Raw genomic sequence first — 17,887 nt, 5'->3', positions numbered from 1 at the left:
TCGTCATATACGTTACTTCAAAGGTAACAAACTGACTTCCGCAGAGAGCGATTTCTTCACCGCAGTTGTTCGATTCCGTCCGCGTATAAAAGTTTAGAGAAAAATCGATAACGAATCGAAATCCCGCGAAAACGTTCGTCGAGACATCGTTGTACGATTCAACAGTTCCGAAGCAGGGATCGTTTCGTGTTTCGCGATCGAATCGATACACAATTTATATTAAGCGATCTCGATACCTCGTTCGTCATTCAAAAGACCGTTTAAATTGTATTTTCGCGTGTTCGGGTGCTCCAGTTCCGATGTCTCGTTCCGTACGTCTCGAAACAAGATGGCGGAACAGCGCTCTATAAAATTCTCCTTTCGATACACCAAAAGAATTTGTAAAACGGAAAAATATCAGTTATTCGGAGAAATTTCCATTTACCCGATCCTTTCGTCTTGGAAAGATATCAATTAATTAATCTCCTTCGTTACGGTTTCCTTTGCGCGATATTTACCAAAGTTACGGTATAGACAATTGGAAATTTCTTTGTGCATATACACGAAAAATTTCCTTCCTCGTTAACGACTAAGGTAATTTTCATCTTTGTTATTTTGATTCGATTGTCGTTCTCGTAGCGACGCGAATAACAGAGAATCTTTCGCAGAATTTCATTCTCAGTGTTGTGACACATACTTGGATAAATATATCCCAACACTGTTTCGTCGCTTGACCTTTCCAATTGTGTAACTCTGTCTTTAATAGCACTTTGGTGAAACCGCGACAAAGGTATTTAAACACGTCCTTTTAAACGCTACTGCCTCCACAGATGGAGCTAAATTCCTCGAAGAGTCGTTGTCATCTCCACTAGGAAGACAATTGAGCTTTGCAATGTTAAATTCTTCGCAATCCACGCGAGGGTTGGGGGGGAATAGCAGAAACGAATGGACGCGTTCCAAATTTGCTCGGATTTCCAGCTCGGACAGCCTAATGCGTTCCTCATTTTCATTACTGTCCTTCGATACCGGCCGCACACCGCATTAGCATTCGTGTCCACATTTACTGCGCATTTTACCGCGTAAAACGAAAATAGCGTTCCCGGGTAACGGACAGAGTGGCCTGGATGAAAATGCTGTTACCGTGGGCGGCGATAACCGTGGAAAATTGATCCCGGTGTTTAAGATCCCGCACGTTCCGGCGCGATTCCGCGTTGCTAATACGCGTTTTGTTCCACTCTGTGAACCAACCGGTGAACGAATGTTTTTCAAAAAATACGGTTTAGAATGCATCGCGATCGCGCGGTGTAATACGAATCCGATGGAGAATCGTCCATTATTCAGTTTCATCGAATCGATCGCAACTGCGAATAAATTAACGCGGAGATATTTGTTCACCAAATTTACGGTGGGTTGGATATTTCGATCGATTCAACCGATAGTTCGTTTACTTTCGTTTCCTCACCGAAAATAAAATATATAGAAACGTCCAGGTAGAAATGGGTTCCATAGATACTAATAGAGAATTATATTGCACCGATAACACTGACGATTTATTTCGATACCCGAGAATATTGATAGGTATCGGTATTAACGAGTATGACGTTCATTTTTGTACGTATATTTAAATCGATATGCATCGATATTAACGAGTACGACGATACGTGGGAATATTGATACGTGTCGTAGATATTAACGAGTACGACGTTCGATTTTGGTCCCATTGCTAGTATTATGCATGGAGGTTTCGGAAGAGCCAGATCCAGGGATTGTCTCTCGGTTAAAGCCACCGACTGCCCATGTCACATCCTGAGATTATGATACGTCAATCAGATTTTCAAAGCTTTCACAGGCCAGCTACCTGCACTAAAGACTCTCTGAAATTTCCACGGTCAAAGTGACGTCCTTTCGGTACCGTATCCCCATGTTTCGCTAGCATTTGGGTCAATAATTTACGAACGCATTGAGAATGCGTATTTCATTATTCTCGTACGCAATTAAGTATCGTTTCCGTATAATATTGTACAAACTGAGTCTCCGAGTGTAACTAACTGGCAAAACGTCCAGGCTTTCAAGAGCGTTCACGGTTCACGTGTAGAAATCTCAAACAGTATTAATGATACGTCAAACGCTATCCAGAACGAACGTGTAACACATTACGAGTGCATATAGTATGGCGTACAGATATTGATGTCCTTTGCTAATAAATCAACACCTAGTCTCTTGACACCTGCTTTAGCAGAGAATCTTGCTTTCTGAACTTTTTATTCGAAATTTTCCCCGAGCATAGCATCACCTCGGACATCCGCTTCGTAAGTTCAGGTTTAGAGAAGTCCTAACAGACACGTTTCATCGAAAGATTCTCGTACTTTGGAAAAAAACTCGATGTCCGAGACTTTTTTAATTAAAATATCACGAATCCACGATTGTCTTTGGTATCTTCTTAAATGAAGCTCGTTATGAAACTTTGTATCGTTACAGAATATTTATTCATTCTGAATTGTACGATGTATTTCCGGAAACTTTTCTCGATTCAAATTTGTAGGAAAGAATGTATTAAAATTCTGATCGATGCAGTCAAATATTTTAATTCAATGTTTCACGTTCGGTAACATTTTTTATTAATTTGTGAATGGAAGATAATAAACTCGATCTTATAGAATTTTGTACCTTCATTGGACAGCCATACAGAGTGCTGTCGGCAAATACATCGAGCAAGTTACCAATTTTATCGAACCTGAGACCACCATTTTGATTGATTAGTAAGGAGTAGCCAGACCGTTCCCGAAGCAATTAAATTCTCATCCAAGAATAATTCACGTCGGTGCTGAACTTGTGTAAAGTACGAGCAATCTATCAAATTATACCGTCTCATTATTTTCTACCGATGACAGCCGTCAAAGTTTTGATCCGTAAATTGAAAATTACCCGGGTTATAGTTAATACGGAATGACCAATTAAGCACAATGTGGTCAATTGGAAAACGATCGTTCATTTTCTTTTAAATCGTTAGAATAGATCCAAACCCTCCTGTCGCGAAATATAAACATTTAAATAAAGAACGATTGGTCTCGACTTGTCAATTTTTGACTCGTCTTCGGCTTAACGCAAACATTACATCCCCCTAAGTAATTTTCGTTTCGTACGATTATTACACAATTAATTTTAATTCATACGTATATAATATTTGTGCAAAAATGAAGATCCGTTACTATAAAAATTCAAAACTAAATCCTATAAATTATTCATTCGATTAATTCATTCGATAACAGTTTTGCAAACTATCAAATATGAATATTTTTTCTCGAACAGTATAGTGTGACAAGTTAAACAGAAAGAGAGCGAAATTATTTTCAATTTTCCACGTAACCTTTCTATCCTGATGTATTTTTAAATATAATAAACAACTTCGACGATCAAATCGGTTTCTTTTTCCGTACCATTATTCTTTATAATTTGCAAACTTACCTACAATTTTATAATAGAATCCAAATACAAAACGAGAGAAAGAGAGAGAGAGAGATTTAAGAGACAAATAAAAAAACTACTGTCACTCATTGCCCCTGTTACGAAAAGAAATCTGCTTATTCGTCGTTAAATTCATCGTAAATCGTATTCGTCGTCAAGTTCTTTGGCTTCGTTCGCATCAATCGCAACTCACCGATGGCAGTTGCTTCGTAACACCTCGCACGAATCGTAAAATTCTTCGAAAATTGCTCGAATCCCCGTTATCATGGGACGTGTAAAACTGGTGACGTCTCATTGTTTTCATAATATTCAGGAAGGTGACTCCTCTCGGCGATTAGAAGACAGTGAATCCGCTTGGTTGCTGCAGTCCAGCCGGGAGGTCTGAAAGGGTGACGAAACGGGAACGACGAGAGGAAAACGGAACCGGGAATCGAAGGAAAAATCGTCGAGAATGTCTTTCAAGCTTCTCGGTTTCGCCCCGCGGCCTCATTAAATGAAACTCTGAAGAAGAAACGCCCACGGTCGGAATATCTCGTTGCTAAAATAATTCCTCGGAGAAGTTCATTGTTGATTATTCAGACGAATTTATCGCAACTCGTTGTTGTTGTCTTCTTGCACCCGTTAAACTTGTTGATCCGCGCGAGTGTACACCGGGTGTTCGAAAAGAAGGTACCGTTGAAGGCTGTTCGCAAAGGAATCGAAATTACGTTTCGTACCGAGTGCTCGATAAAGATTTCCGAAAGCTTGCCCGACGAAACCGAACGTCGTTCGGACAAGGCGTAAACATTCGGTTCATTCGATCCGCAACCTCGAACGTGTACCGTGAATAGAAAACAAAATTGATGAAAGGAGAAGCACGCCTTTCCCGGTACTCGGTCGAATTGGAAGATACATGTACACGGTACGGAACGATTTCATAGAAGAAGAAACCGTAACGGACTTTTCGCTCGTTCGAACGTCGAATATCTTTTGTAGGGAAGTAATAGAGAATTGTCCGCGCGAAATGAGAGGAAATGAATTAAAGTGGAAGTGAAACGGTCGTTTGTGGGGCTAGAGGTTTTCTAGAAAAGGGGGAATAAAGAAAGAGTTATCGTTGGAAAACTATGCGCCGAAAGATTCTCCATGTGGCTACCTACACGAAGAACTTTGCGTTGATACTGGACTCGTTGATCAGTGCGAGTGTATACCGGGTGTACCGAGGAGAGCGTGTACGAGAAACTTACGAGGAAAGATACTCACGAAGGGCGACATTAAGAAATTCCAGGAAGACCGAGTTTCGCGCGAGAAAGTTCCCGAGAGTGCTAAACTTGTTGACCCATGCGAGCTCGCGGTGGTTGCACGTAGAGACGAGTTTCACCGGGCAAAACCACCTTACCGGGGAAGTAATATCGCCGTGAAATTTCCAAGATTCGTGGTAAAATTTCCGAAAGCGAAACCAGACGGTGGTGACGCGATCGAAAGCTTCCGGGAGAGCCGAACGTAAGATCTGCGAAGTTAATCGGGAACGAGGACTATACGCGTGTATCGGGAACCGTTTCCGATCGTCGTTCCGAAAAGTCCTTTAGATTTAACGAGATTCACCTTCCTCTTACGTAGCTCCCTCGAAAGAGCTTCTAACGTGTAAAGAGCCGAAGAAACGATATCGAAAACGTTGAACGAGACGGGATACGGGCGAGGTCGAACAAAAGACATTTAGGACAGCGTCGAAAAGACGAATCGGAGAAACGATATACCGCGAAACGGTGCCTCCTACGAGACAACGTAGTCGAAAAGATCAAATGCACGATCGTTTGAACAATCGGCCCGCGAAACAAGTCACTCCCTGCCAGATGAGTTCAAGAAGGGTCCACGAGGACTCGGCTGACACGTCGTCGATATTCGAGTACGAGGACACCATAAAGTTATAATAACACTGGGAGACTTAGTTAACGACCATTTACATCAATCTCGTATGGCCGTGTGAGAGGAATATTCTAGTTGAATCCCCCAACTCCCAACTTATCCCCCAAACTGCAGAGAGAGATATATATATATAAATATATATATTCATATACCTAGATATATGTATACATAAAATGATATATTGATGTTAATCGGAGTTATTGATTCATAATTTTCTCATCCATCGATCATCGGTGGAAACTGTTCGTTAAGAGTTTTTCGATAGAAGTGGTGAGGGACGATTCCCGTGGGTGGGGGGACGCTTTAAAATACGTGAAAAGATGGCGATGGTAATATCGCCTCGAAGCAAAATCGTGACTCTGTCGTTGTTGATTGGAATAATTACGCTGGCGACGTTGATAATAATCGGTGTGGTCGGGATATGGCACAAGAGCGAGAAACCAACGAAGCCCGGAACGAAAATGGTCAGCAGCAAGCTGCAGCAGGTCACCGGTTACACAGCCACGAAACACGTGAGTAGAAGATTCTTTTACAAGCAGATCATTTGCGCCAATTTCTAACCTACCTTAGAAATCGGTCTTTTTTTTTGTTTTGCGAAAATGTACCGATCGATGACGTTGGTACGAATTACTATTGAACGTATTTTCTGCGATACAATGTGGATTTACGTAAGGAAATATCGTCTACATTTTAGAACGAAAGAACGAAAATGTTAAATATATTAGACTCAACAGACATTTTTTTTAAATCTGTACATAATCAACTTGACTGAAACGAGATCAATGATGGAGTTTATAAGGTACAGTGACGAATTTAACTCATATACATGTTTTTCTAAAAATTAATGTTTCGTCCTAGATTGCTTGTGGATTTGATTCGTCGTTTCAGATAATTTCTATATTTGAGCATACATTTTATTATTTATCGCGCAAAAAGATTTAAGGTGATTACTATTTATTGCTGCCGAACCTATATTTGATCTCCGAATTTGAAAATTTAACGAGTCGAAGAAGATTTAAAATAGTTGATCCGATAAATGTAATTGAACTTTTTCAATCGCGTTATATTTCATTCATTTCAAATACTAATAACATACTTAAATAAAATTGACAATTTGGTTTCGCTAAATTTTTAATGTATGGTACATTAATATTCTTATCTTTAGTTTGTAAGTAAATTATTGATTATTACAACCAGGTATGTTTAAATTTCAACAAATTTAATTACACTTTTCACAATCGACAATATTAAATCGTGTTTACTCAATTACCACTAAGTGGCGATTAAACCATTTCTCGCGAATATTATTAAGAAGTATTCTTACATATAGGGATCGTTACAGATGCCTAATCGTGTCTAAGCAACAAAATTGCATCGAATAAACGCAAATCTGTAAGGAAACAAATGATTTCCAACAGTTAGGAAATATAATCATTCCTTTTATTATGCGAGTGAATTATCGATTGTAAGTTATATTATATTGTGAATTATATAATATTTATTATAATTAACTTTTACAAATCTTGTTCAATGCCGTTTTTAATTATTTGCAAACAATGTTTTACGAGTAAGACTTTTTGATACATCTGAGATTATTATAAATTTCGATAAATACAATTTTCTGTTTCACAGAGAACACGTATTTGCTCAAAAACGACTATTCCACGTATCATCGATATATTTAAAAATGAAATATATAGTATCGTAGAGTATTAAATTTGCGAATTGAAAAAATAATCGTGAGTTTCTTCAATTTGAAACAATATCGATCCAGATTACTAGGAACGAAGAACTTAAAAGGAACTATTCAGGTGTCCTCTTTCCGTTGACTCTTTTCTACATTCAAAGATGGTACAAAATATTACGAGCACTTCTTTAAAAGTAACTTATGAGCAGTAAAGTTCACTTATAATTACTTTTCTTTCGTCGAAACGAATTAACTTAACGGGCATTGCAAATAAGATCGCGCTACTGCTTTCGAGTATCCAAGTTAGGGTAACAATTAATGAATTCAGATGGTTACCAATTTCTTTGCAAGTGTCGCAGCAAGTACGTAGCCAGTTTCGTAATTTCGGTGATACACGAGTATGCATAATTTTTTAGATAATCCAGAATAATGAGCTATTCTACGTGCGTCTCGTGCGCAAAAAATGTCTCCACAGTAGCCAGAAATTTCCGGTAACAGATGCACGAGCCAGTGATTTCCATGCTCTCGAACCGTTTGTTCGTTTTACGAGCTTTAATTCTCGTCATAATCGAGTCGCTCGTTCCTGCGCGTTGTCCGGCACTTCTCTACCCGGGAATTCCGGAAGTTTATGTCACAATAGAACTGCAGAGAGTCAGATTCTCAACGTGGCCTGATTTCTGATTCGAAATACACGGTTTTCGTCGGTGTCCTAATGCACCGGTATATCGTGTAATTCGACAGTGAATCGTTTAGTTAATGTTGCATCGAGACTTGCGACCGATGTAGTCATCAATTTGCTCGTTTCCAGTCTTATTCTCTTCGCCGGTGATGCTGAGACAATTTTCAAACGTTGGACGGTCGATTCGTTCGTTTGAAAATTTTATAAATTTTGCGAAATAATCGATCGATCGTCTCGTATTTCGTTTACAGAAAGAACGAGCCAATTATCGTGAAACGATTGCGTTCTCCTCGAAACACGTTGTACCGTGCTAAATCTAAGATGCACGTGTATTTTTACTTGCATTTGATGATAAATATGAGAGGTGAAACTACAATACCGTGAAAATTGAAAAACGTTATTTTACAAACGATGAGATATATGAAGTTTAATTTTTGCTTCTTCATTTTACACAATTACAAATGATACGAAATAAGTATTGAATATTCGTTCGATTCGTTAAAAAAAATGATAGTCGTGGACAAATTGTTTTGAGCAAATAGACCTCTTGCCCCAAGAGCATTCACAGAATTTGTTTTATTTCCATCTCCGATACGACACTGAATTCCATCCAAAATTAAATTAAATTCTATCGGATTTTTAAAATCTCCAGGGATTTCGTTAACATGTTCAATGATAAACCGCAAAAATTTCATGCCACAAGGTGAAAAGATATTTTCAGCGTTAGATCAAATTAATTATAATCAAAAATAATATCAAGTAATAACCTTCCTAAATTCTCATTTAATTACTTTGCCGCATTATTCGTTGGCGCTTTTAGAAGATAAATATTGCTTACAGATCCAAATAAAAATCGTATAATGTTAAACGGAGTTATCGTCATATTTTGTATAATACGATAGCAAACATCACTGCTTCGACGAAATTAAATGAATTATTTCGAAGAAAGTTATACCGACAGGCTGAATAATTCATGGAGGAAAAATCTTTCGATTAATAATTAAGCTGAGTTGCGCGAAATTAAGAGTCTAATTCCATATGTGTTCCACTACTTTTTTTCTAGATCTCAAGTCTGTAGCATTTTGATTTCAATATTCTATGGCCTTTTAACTTTAATTGCTCGTTGAACAATTCTCTGCACTCCATTTTTTAAGCACACATATCGCACCGCGATGAAAAAATTTGATCACACATCGAGAGAATACTGTACTCTTCGTTTGCGAGCTTTTCGAAGTTTATCGGAACGAAATTCATCATTTGTACAATGACAGCTTACAGTATTCGACGGTATGTTTCACTCCTCAAATCGGAGACTGGGTAAAAATAAAAAACGAACCACGTTGATTGATATTACACAATTTCCGAACTAAGTCGATATTAAGTCTCAAAGATATTTAAGAAACACCTGTGTTTACACAATATAATTGGTACGCACAGGATATTTTGAATCGACATTTTCGAACAACAGTACCTGATTTTACGTACAACGAAAAGTACTTCGTTGTTTCAAGCATCTAAATTGAAAAATAATTGTCTAGTCACTCAATTTCGTAAAATAAAGCAACGACTTTGTATTTATCGGTAATTTAAATTACACACGAAAACTTACGAGCATGCAAGTCGATTTCGCTTTCGTTCTGTTAAAAAAATATTACAATTCGTAGACATCGTCCAAGACGCGTGGAATACTTTCGAGGAATTTCCATCTATAATTTCACTTGGCATCTGTAACATCTTGTCGATACACGCAACTCGAGCCACTGAAATCGTATAACCGTTGAAAAACAATTTCTCTCGAAGAGGGCATGAAAAAGTTCCTCGCGCCGGCAACACCAGCCGTGACACCTCGTACATTAATATTTATAATGGTATTCTTTACGATATCGCCAAGACACGAGTATCGAATGAATAAGCGAGGAAACGCGAGCTCGTGGACGACCGCTCATAAATTGTTCATCAATCACAAAATGCTCGAAAGCGTGGCAAAAGCTCTACGCGGAATCCAGCTACGTTGTGTACAGCCGCACCGTTGGATTTCGTGTAATTCGAAAAATTAATTGAGAACCGATCGATCGGGTAAACTTTGAACTTCGTTCCACAACGAACCAAGTCCAGAATTGTGCAGGTTTGAATACAAAATGGGCCACGATTCGAATGCATAAAACACCCTGAACTTCTTGTATTATTTATTACTCCGTTCGCATTGGAATTCCAGCCACGGTCCGTGAAGGAATTTCGCGTTATTCCAATCGAGGAAGATTATAAAACCAGCGGCGGGATCCCGTGTTTCTTTCCCGTGGGGGAAATTCTTTTCCCCGTGCATCCGCTCTTACGCACGCGGTGGTTGCAACATTCCCCCTTACCAACCGGTGAATCTTCCTTGTCCTTGTGCACGATACGCTTCGCTCATCCTCTCATGCATATTAATAATATTCGACGTAAACTACGCGGCGACGCACGAAGTTCGTAATCGTGTCACGATGTGCCTCGTACGAGGTAGGTAATACCCTGTCGCGAAACAGCATTATTTTTCGATCAGGACCGAAGCGTTCCGCGATTTGATCCTTTCAGTGCGGCTCGACAGGGCGTCGGGGATTTGCGCTGAAATTCGTCCGCCGGTGTTCTTCCATCTCGTGCAAAAATGGAATTATCGAAAACTATTTTCGTCGACGGAGAACACCTGGGGCGGAGGGGAGGATATTTTTGAAAATTGAAAATCGATAATAGTTGATTATTAATCGCGACGAATAATGAATAATCGTATAACATGTGAAAAGTAAAGTCGTTGGTCCTACCAGGGAGAATATCACGGGATTTCGTCCCAGATCCGCTAAAATTTGATCTGAATTCCCCGCAAATAGGCGACTGGTGAAAAGTTTAGTCGCATCTGAGGCAAGATCCCCAGGATAAGCCTTGAAAAAGTTTGAAAAAGAACAAGAAAATGTACCTTATGTGGATCAACTTTTACGACGTGTAATTAAATTAATTTTTGATTAATGATACGATTTATATCGTTCGTTCCAGTTCTTGCTCGTTACGGTAGAGAGAACGAATAAAATGTTCGACTTAAATTTCATGAAAATTCCACACTGTGTTTCGATCGTGTTCTATCTCTGATCAGATTCTAATGTGCGTTTGTATTTTGCTTATTATACACCGGACGGTGCGATTGGACGTAACATAATATTTTTATTAACGTAACATAATTAATATCGAACGAGCAATATACAAGTTTTGTACAAAAAACTTCGTTCTCGAAAAATTTAGTTACAAAAGTTCACGATGAACGTACGAGAGTCAACACAACATAGAAAACGTGTCTGACCATCACTCGTGATTTCTACTTATGCCAATGATTTTAAACATTGACAGTGGTACGATGTTATTCGATTTGATGAATTGTAGCCAGTTAAAAAATAACAAAATCGATGGGAAACAAATAATACCGTGTCACCGTCAATGTCTACACCAATATAAGTAGAAACAATGAATAATAGTCAGACATGTCAGACAGGTAGTATTCGATCGCACGCGTGCCCAACGAATTCTCAAAATCATTCGAAAATTAAATCACGTATAAATATATTTTATTCTCATCGTTCTGTGCTTGGTTGTATAACTTTTAAATTAAAACTCGCGAGATTCAAATGAAGATATTAAATTGTATATGAATCTTAGCGTAATTCAAGATTTTTACATCAGCTTTATTATCGAGAGTTTATTTTATTATATGTATAGAAATTTCGAGTTTGGACGAAAGTACGCGTAACGCGGAAGAAATAATAAATGTATGTAGATATATGTGAAGGGAAACATTCACACTTTTCACGTCATTAATTTTCATGAAAAATGATGTTGCCTCCATACTAAATTGTAAGAAATCACGAAAGAAATTTGAATATAAAGGGAGGTCATGAAAAGCAATGAAGTCGAATTAAACGAACAAGAGTATAGCACGGTAATCTTAAAGGAACTACAAATGTAATAATTGTACTATTTAGCCTCCCAGAAATGATCGAAGTATCTTCTAAAAAAAAAAACAAATGTGTCTACAAATACACATCTAAAAATACTAAAAACTGCAAAAGCAGATCGTAAGTTATTTTCATACCGTTATTTTTGAATATTTCCTATAATTTGAAAACGCTGTATATTTTTATCCTACGGAAAACAGAATTATGTTTAATTGAGTATGTGCTAGTAGAATACAATTTAATTATTAGGTAAATTAGCCTCACCTTTGATCCACTTGAAAATAATTTCTACTAATTTCCCATTTTCATGATTGATCGTAATAATAAACTTTCAAATTTAGAATCGTAGTGGTAAATTAAAAGATATTTTCACACTTCTTAAATTTGGCCCTTATTTTAGTATTGTTTCTAAATGACATTTTCTACGTTTCTGGATCATAATTTTCATAATTTTATTCGTCTTGTCGCATATGTACATTATAATATTTCCAATAGTTGAAGTGTTCAATCGCACTTCAACCTACAGTCGGTTTCATGTCGAGAATTGTACATAATATATGCAGAATGAAATATGACATCTTCGTGATTTGTACAAATTTGATAAGTAAATGTTTATAAATATTTTGCGCCGTCTCTAATAAATGAGAATAATATTGCAGAATAGTTAGAAATTTTTTTACCAGATTGAAACGTTTAAATTGGGTCAACATTCGCGTTACAACCAAGAAGGAGATGATTCTTCGTGTAAAGGTAAATCGACAATGTAAAATACAATTTCTTCGTGCGGAAACTTCATTTGAGAAAATCGATATTGAAAATTCCTGGAGAACGCTTGCGATTGAGAAAAAGACTTTGCTACCGTATCTGTTCATTGCTCATTGTTTCTACTTGCATTAATGTTTCTAAATATAATATGAATGGTGATGTGCTATCACGTATAATGTTAACAAACGTAAAAAAATATTTATAATACCATATCATCATTAATTTTTACAAATGTAAAAAAATATTTATAATACCATATCATCATTAATGTTTACAAACGTAACAAAATATTTATAATACCATATCATCATTAATGTTTACAAACGTAAAAAAATATTTATAATACCATATCATCATTAATGTTTACAAACGTAACAAAATATTTATAATACCATATCATCATTAATGTTTACAAACGTAAAAAAATATTTATAATACCATATCATCATTAATGTTTACAAATACCGTCACAAGTAAAAGAAACGTGTAATAGTTAGATAAGTCAGTCAAGTCAAATTGAATCGTGTACCCTAAGTGTTAAAAAAAATGATTGTTTACGATTTTACCATAAATTATGAAACCTAGACCCAGATTATAGGTTGATGTATTTCGAACGCATTATTATTACTCTTTCTTTCATTTTATTCTATACTAGAGCCCGATTTTAAACGACATATTGTTTCTCAATTGATTGTTTATAGGCAATTATATTAGTTACAGTTAATCGGCTACTCTTGTTTTTCACATTATAATAACAGGTCATTGTGTATTTACTACAATGATTGCATTTCGGAGATTGGATAAAATAAATTTACAATACATATACTCGGTGAGTAGTAAAGTAACTGTGTAATTATTCGTCACATAAATTTCCCATATTCGATATAATTTCTTAAAAATATTATTACAAGTACAAGGTGTAAACTATTACCATTAGAATGGTATAAAGAAGATAATGTTTTGAGTAATCTATTCGACTAATATTGAAATTCTACGTAATTCTAACAATAATAATTTTCTAAAAAAATATACAATATAAAATATTGCTTGAAAATTGATCGATACAATTGCTTGGTTCTCTGCAATTATTACGCTCTTCATTGCTCGATTGTTGTTTTTGTAGCATTGCTGTTAATATCGACTTAAAAAAAAATTTTAATGCACTCTTTTAAACACAATGCGAACAATTAAATACATGTTTACACTCTTGGGCATTCTGAATCCGGATTCCGTGAATTCCGACATCCTAATCATTCACGGTTACATACATTTGTACGTACATATTAATATTACGTGATGTTAATCGCAGCACTTAAGCGGCAAGACGGTATAACAAATGATTCTGCACGCTGGTATCACTGGAATAAATTTTCTCTGATTTATTTCAGCTAATTCTGCGCGAAATTACGCGTCTGCGTTCAGCTGCATCGTGTTCCGTATTTTCTTCTCGACGGCAATTGTTACGATTAGTTTGATTTCCGTTTTTATACCATTCTTCGACTGCGCTTTCAAACAAAGGGCGTAATGAACTACAATGAAATTTACTTTTTAATTAAAATTCGCGCGAGGCAGCATTAACGAATTTTGTTTTAAATGCTAAATAAATTTGAAGGAAATAATCAAATTGATGAAACTGGAAATAACAAATATAAAAGATTAACACACAATGATATCTCCCATTTTTAATATTTTTCAAATATTATTATAATTGCCTTTATTGCGTTTACTTTTAAATACGTCCTTGATGCATTGTATGAAGTTATTTTGAGAAAAAATCAGGTTATCGAAAACAAATTAATTAGTCTCGAGTTTTTTCTTTCGAATTTATAAAATTAATCATTTGAAATATTGCGTGCGATTCGATAAAACTTGTATCAAATTCTACAAAGCCTGGTATTGCTGAGTTACGTTTCATTTGCTAATTTACACGAAATTGTAGAAGTTAACGCACATTAAATTTAACTCGAAAGTATGACTGCAATATTGTACGGAATTCGTGACACAAATTTGAATTCAATATTGCACGCGATCAAAATATTGTACAATTGAACAAGAGCTTTGCTTCGACTGTCGCATTCGTGTCAATGTGTACATTGATAAATTTTGTTTTTGGGCACATACGCTGATTGTAATGTTTGTTATATCTGGTATTACGTCGCTCTGATATAGAATCATCGCCGTGAGCGATTTCTGATATAATTGGAATACTGTGCTCGCAATGAAAATGAAAATACCTTCCCCGTGTTGACGGAATTCCTCCTACTTAATTGGCAATTTGAACCTTTGAATTCACGTTAATTAACAGGAATCTGAATGTGAACGAGTGAATTCATTTTTCCTAAAAGAAGAATTGTACCTCCGTGATTTATCAAACTGAACACTTCAACACTGTAATGTAAATTGTAAAATGAATGGAATTGATTCGAAGATGAAAATATCATCGTCCCGCTAGTGTCCGTGAATGTAAACGAACGTTCAACGTAGATGCACGCGGACATCGGAACTGCATCGCGAGTTTCCATTCGTGTGTACAATCGACTCCGCGGCGCGCTTTGAAAGTTCAATACTCAACATTTCCATTCCACCAAGGGAACCGCGAAATGATCAAACGTAACAAATAAAATGCACAGTCGGTTATGAAACGTACGTTTCAGGTTTGCCGTCGCTGAGAGTAAAGTACGTTTCTTTGTATATTTTCTTGCGGTATCCCCGCATCAAATTTCCTGCACAGAATGCACCAGCATCGTTGGTAAGGTGTGCTCGCGTGATAAATGCACGTACACGCCCGCAAAATATTTCATAGACTTAAAATTCTTCCCTCGTAACAAATTTAAGATCATTGCTTGTATGAACGTTTACGTGTTTGGATACACGGCTTGCCATTTAGAATCATAACACTAACGTGTGAAAGAAGAAAGTACACATTTCATACAAAATAAGGAAAACCTTTCGGTTCGTCGTGTTCATTAACGAAATCTGGGTCTTCTGAAGATTGTATATTAATACGTAATACTGTCCATCGTTTCAAAAACGGAATTGAAGAAACCGTAAGTGTTCTTACCCCCTTTCGGTAAAATATTTCCTGTGTGTTGAATTTAAATTTCTGTAAAGAAATATTCGGAGAAAACAATCTTGTCGTTTGTAGATGAAAAGAAAAATTTCATTGGGTCGTAACGAAGGTCAAAATAATATAATAAACTGAAACATTGAATGTAAATATTCTTAACAGAATTTACATACTGTGTAACACCGTTGCGGAAACTAAACATTTCAGTTTTTCTAGAATGTACGAATGTAACAGCTCGTTTATTACAGAGAATCGATACGATTAATTGTTAACAGTATTCCGTAGAAAGCCATTTGAAAAATACAATGTGCCCTTTTAAAATGTACAAGGTTGAACGAAACGTATCTCTCGTAATAGAAATATGATAATAAATGTACTTTCGTTTCTTCGGGCGAGGTTAATGTTCCCTCGATAAATGTGGACCACGATCACAGGATCCAGGATGAAATTGTCCTAGACGAGTTCCTCGAGAAAGGTGGAACAGGTAATCCAAATCGCTTTAGCGAACATACGGATAGCAAGATGATATGTCCCCGTTTTACGAGCCCTCCCAACGATTTTCTCGTCAGAAAGCACCGGAATTTCGTTCGATGCAACCCTGCGGCTTTCCTTGTTCTAGTTGCTAGTCTACCTGACCCAGATAAATGTTTGTTGCATCGTTCCTTTGGTTTCCCTTGGCATTTCGAATTTCTTATTTCGCATGCAATGCATAACGAATGTCGGATCTTTCTAATTTGCGATTCAAATTGACTTTATTGCATCGTATATTATAATTGTTCGATCACTTTAATCTTATTGATCCTAATGATGTTAGGGCTTGAATGAGAAACACGACTATGAAATGTGAAAGCACTATCTGAAAAGATGATCGAACAGTTTTTCTACGATCAACGAATTGTTATTCCACTTCAAACGGTTGAAATGCAATAAAAATGATAAATAATCATAAAACCGTAAAGTAGGCAGAATTATTTACGATCGTACTGAATTTTCAGCCAAAATTGCCGCGTTGAGTTTTGCGTAATTTTGTGTAAATAAATAATACCGTTTACAATAAGAGTCAAGTATTTGGAAACAGTAATAAATTTAATTATTATCGTGACAAATGAACTGCCATTTGTTTCGAGAGGGTGGCCTCGTTTAAGCCCAGAGAACGTTTACCTATATTTTACTAACAAATGTAGAATATTTTTTATACGATTTCGACGCAAAATTAAATAGATTGGTAATCAATTGATAAATACAATATTTATTATTCGGAAATAAATTTGTATCGAAACGAAGATAAAAGAAATTTTGGTGAAAGTTAGAAAATAATTGGAGCTCCTAAAAATTTGTGAACCTCGGTTATGAATAATAAGCAATAAAAACGGATAGATACGCGTCCAATATAAATGTTTACATCTTCTGTAGTATAATTCCGTTTTATCATCCAATCCAGTTAAAAATTTTATTGCTTCTCCTTCTGCCTATAACGACATACTCTTTTTTCCCCCATATATATACATTGATGTATTCTCTTGCGTGCAATGAAAGAAGTACTTCTATTTTACAGTTTCAACATTATCTGACAATTTTTAGTGGTTTAATTTTCGGAATTATTAACCAGGAAAATTTTCTACTCAATTGTTGATGTTACCAAACATTAATTTCTGTAAATACATTTCTACCATTCATAATAAATCGATAAGATAAAAACTACTCCACAATTACGATTAAACGCATTTCCTCGTTTTTACATCGGGCACTTGGAATTTTTTTTCCATCTTCCGCAATATTTTTCGCATTCAAATTTAACCGCTGTACTTCGATATTCGTTCGATTTCGCTTCGTTTAGTCGTATTTTGTTTTCAGTCATTCCTTGTTGTCACTAGTTCTCCCGTTGCGAGTTTTATTGGTCACCGTTGACGCGGAATAGAACGAAAAAACCATTTCCAATGGTAATCTGCTTTTGGTCGGACGTGCAAGTAGACGAAGAAAGCTTCTGTAATGCTGGCTCTACCAGAAATCCGGAATAGGTAATCTAAATCGCTTTAGGGAGAATGCAGCGGGGAGTACGGTAAAATATTCTTGCATTTGGGGGACGTTACTGACATTCTCCTTTCGAAGGAATTATGAAATCCGGCGTATAATAGCTTAGCTTTATTGCATTTAATAATTCCGAAATTCTCGACGAGTTTTACAGCACTTTAAAACTATACGTAGCCTTTTAAAGCTATTCATACTCCTGTGGTATTACTCGCGGTGATTCTACACGATGTGCAAAAACTTTGTATAAAATATAGAGGATGTACAACATTCGTTAAATGAAATTCAAAGTTTTGGTAGACGCAAGTCTGAAACGATCAAATTTCTATCAATATCTGTAC

General features: G+C 36.3%; 1 protein-coding gene across 8 annotated transcripts in view; it reads left to right on the top strand.

Moving 5' to 3' along the window:
• The window catches only part of Mp (collagen XV/XVIII-type protein multiplexin), a 349,091-nt gene that overhangs the window by 192,373 nt on the left and 138,831 nt on the right, over positions 1 to 17,887 (top strand). Inside the window, exon 2 of one of the 8 annotated variants that reach the window (XM_076311583.1) lies at positions 3,758 to 5,858. The exons of the other annotated variants lie outside the window; for them this stretch is intronic. Coding sequence (XP_076167698.1) covers positions 5,667 to 5,858 — 192 coding nt within the window. The 5' untranslated portion in view covers positions 3,758 to 5,666. The remainder of the gene's footprint in view (positions 1 to 3,757; positions 5,859 to 17,887) is intronic. 8 annotated transcript variants of the gene reach the window in all.

This window comes from Ptiloglossa arizonensis, chromosome 5 (assembly GCF_051014685.1).
Source record: "Ptiloglossa arizonensis isolate GNS036 chromosome 5, iyPtiAriz1_principal, whole genome shotgun sequence".
NCBI lineage: Eukaryota > Metazoa > Arthropoda > Insecta > Hymenoptera > Colletidae > Ptiloglossa > Ptiloglossa arizonensis.
Note: the sequence above shows the minus strand (reverse complement) of the source record. Positions and strands in the feature narration are given on the sequence as shown.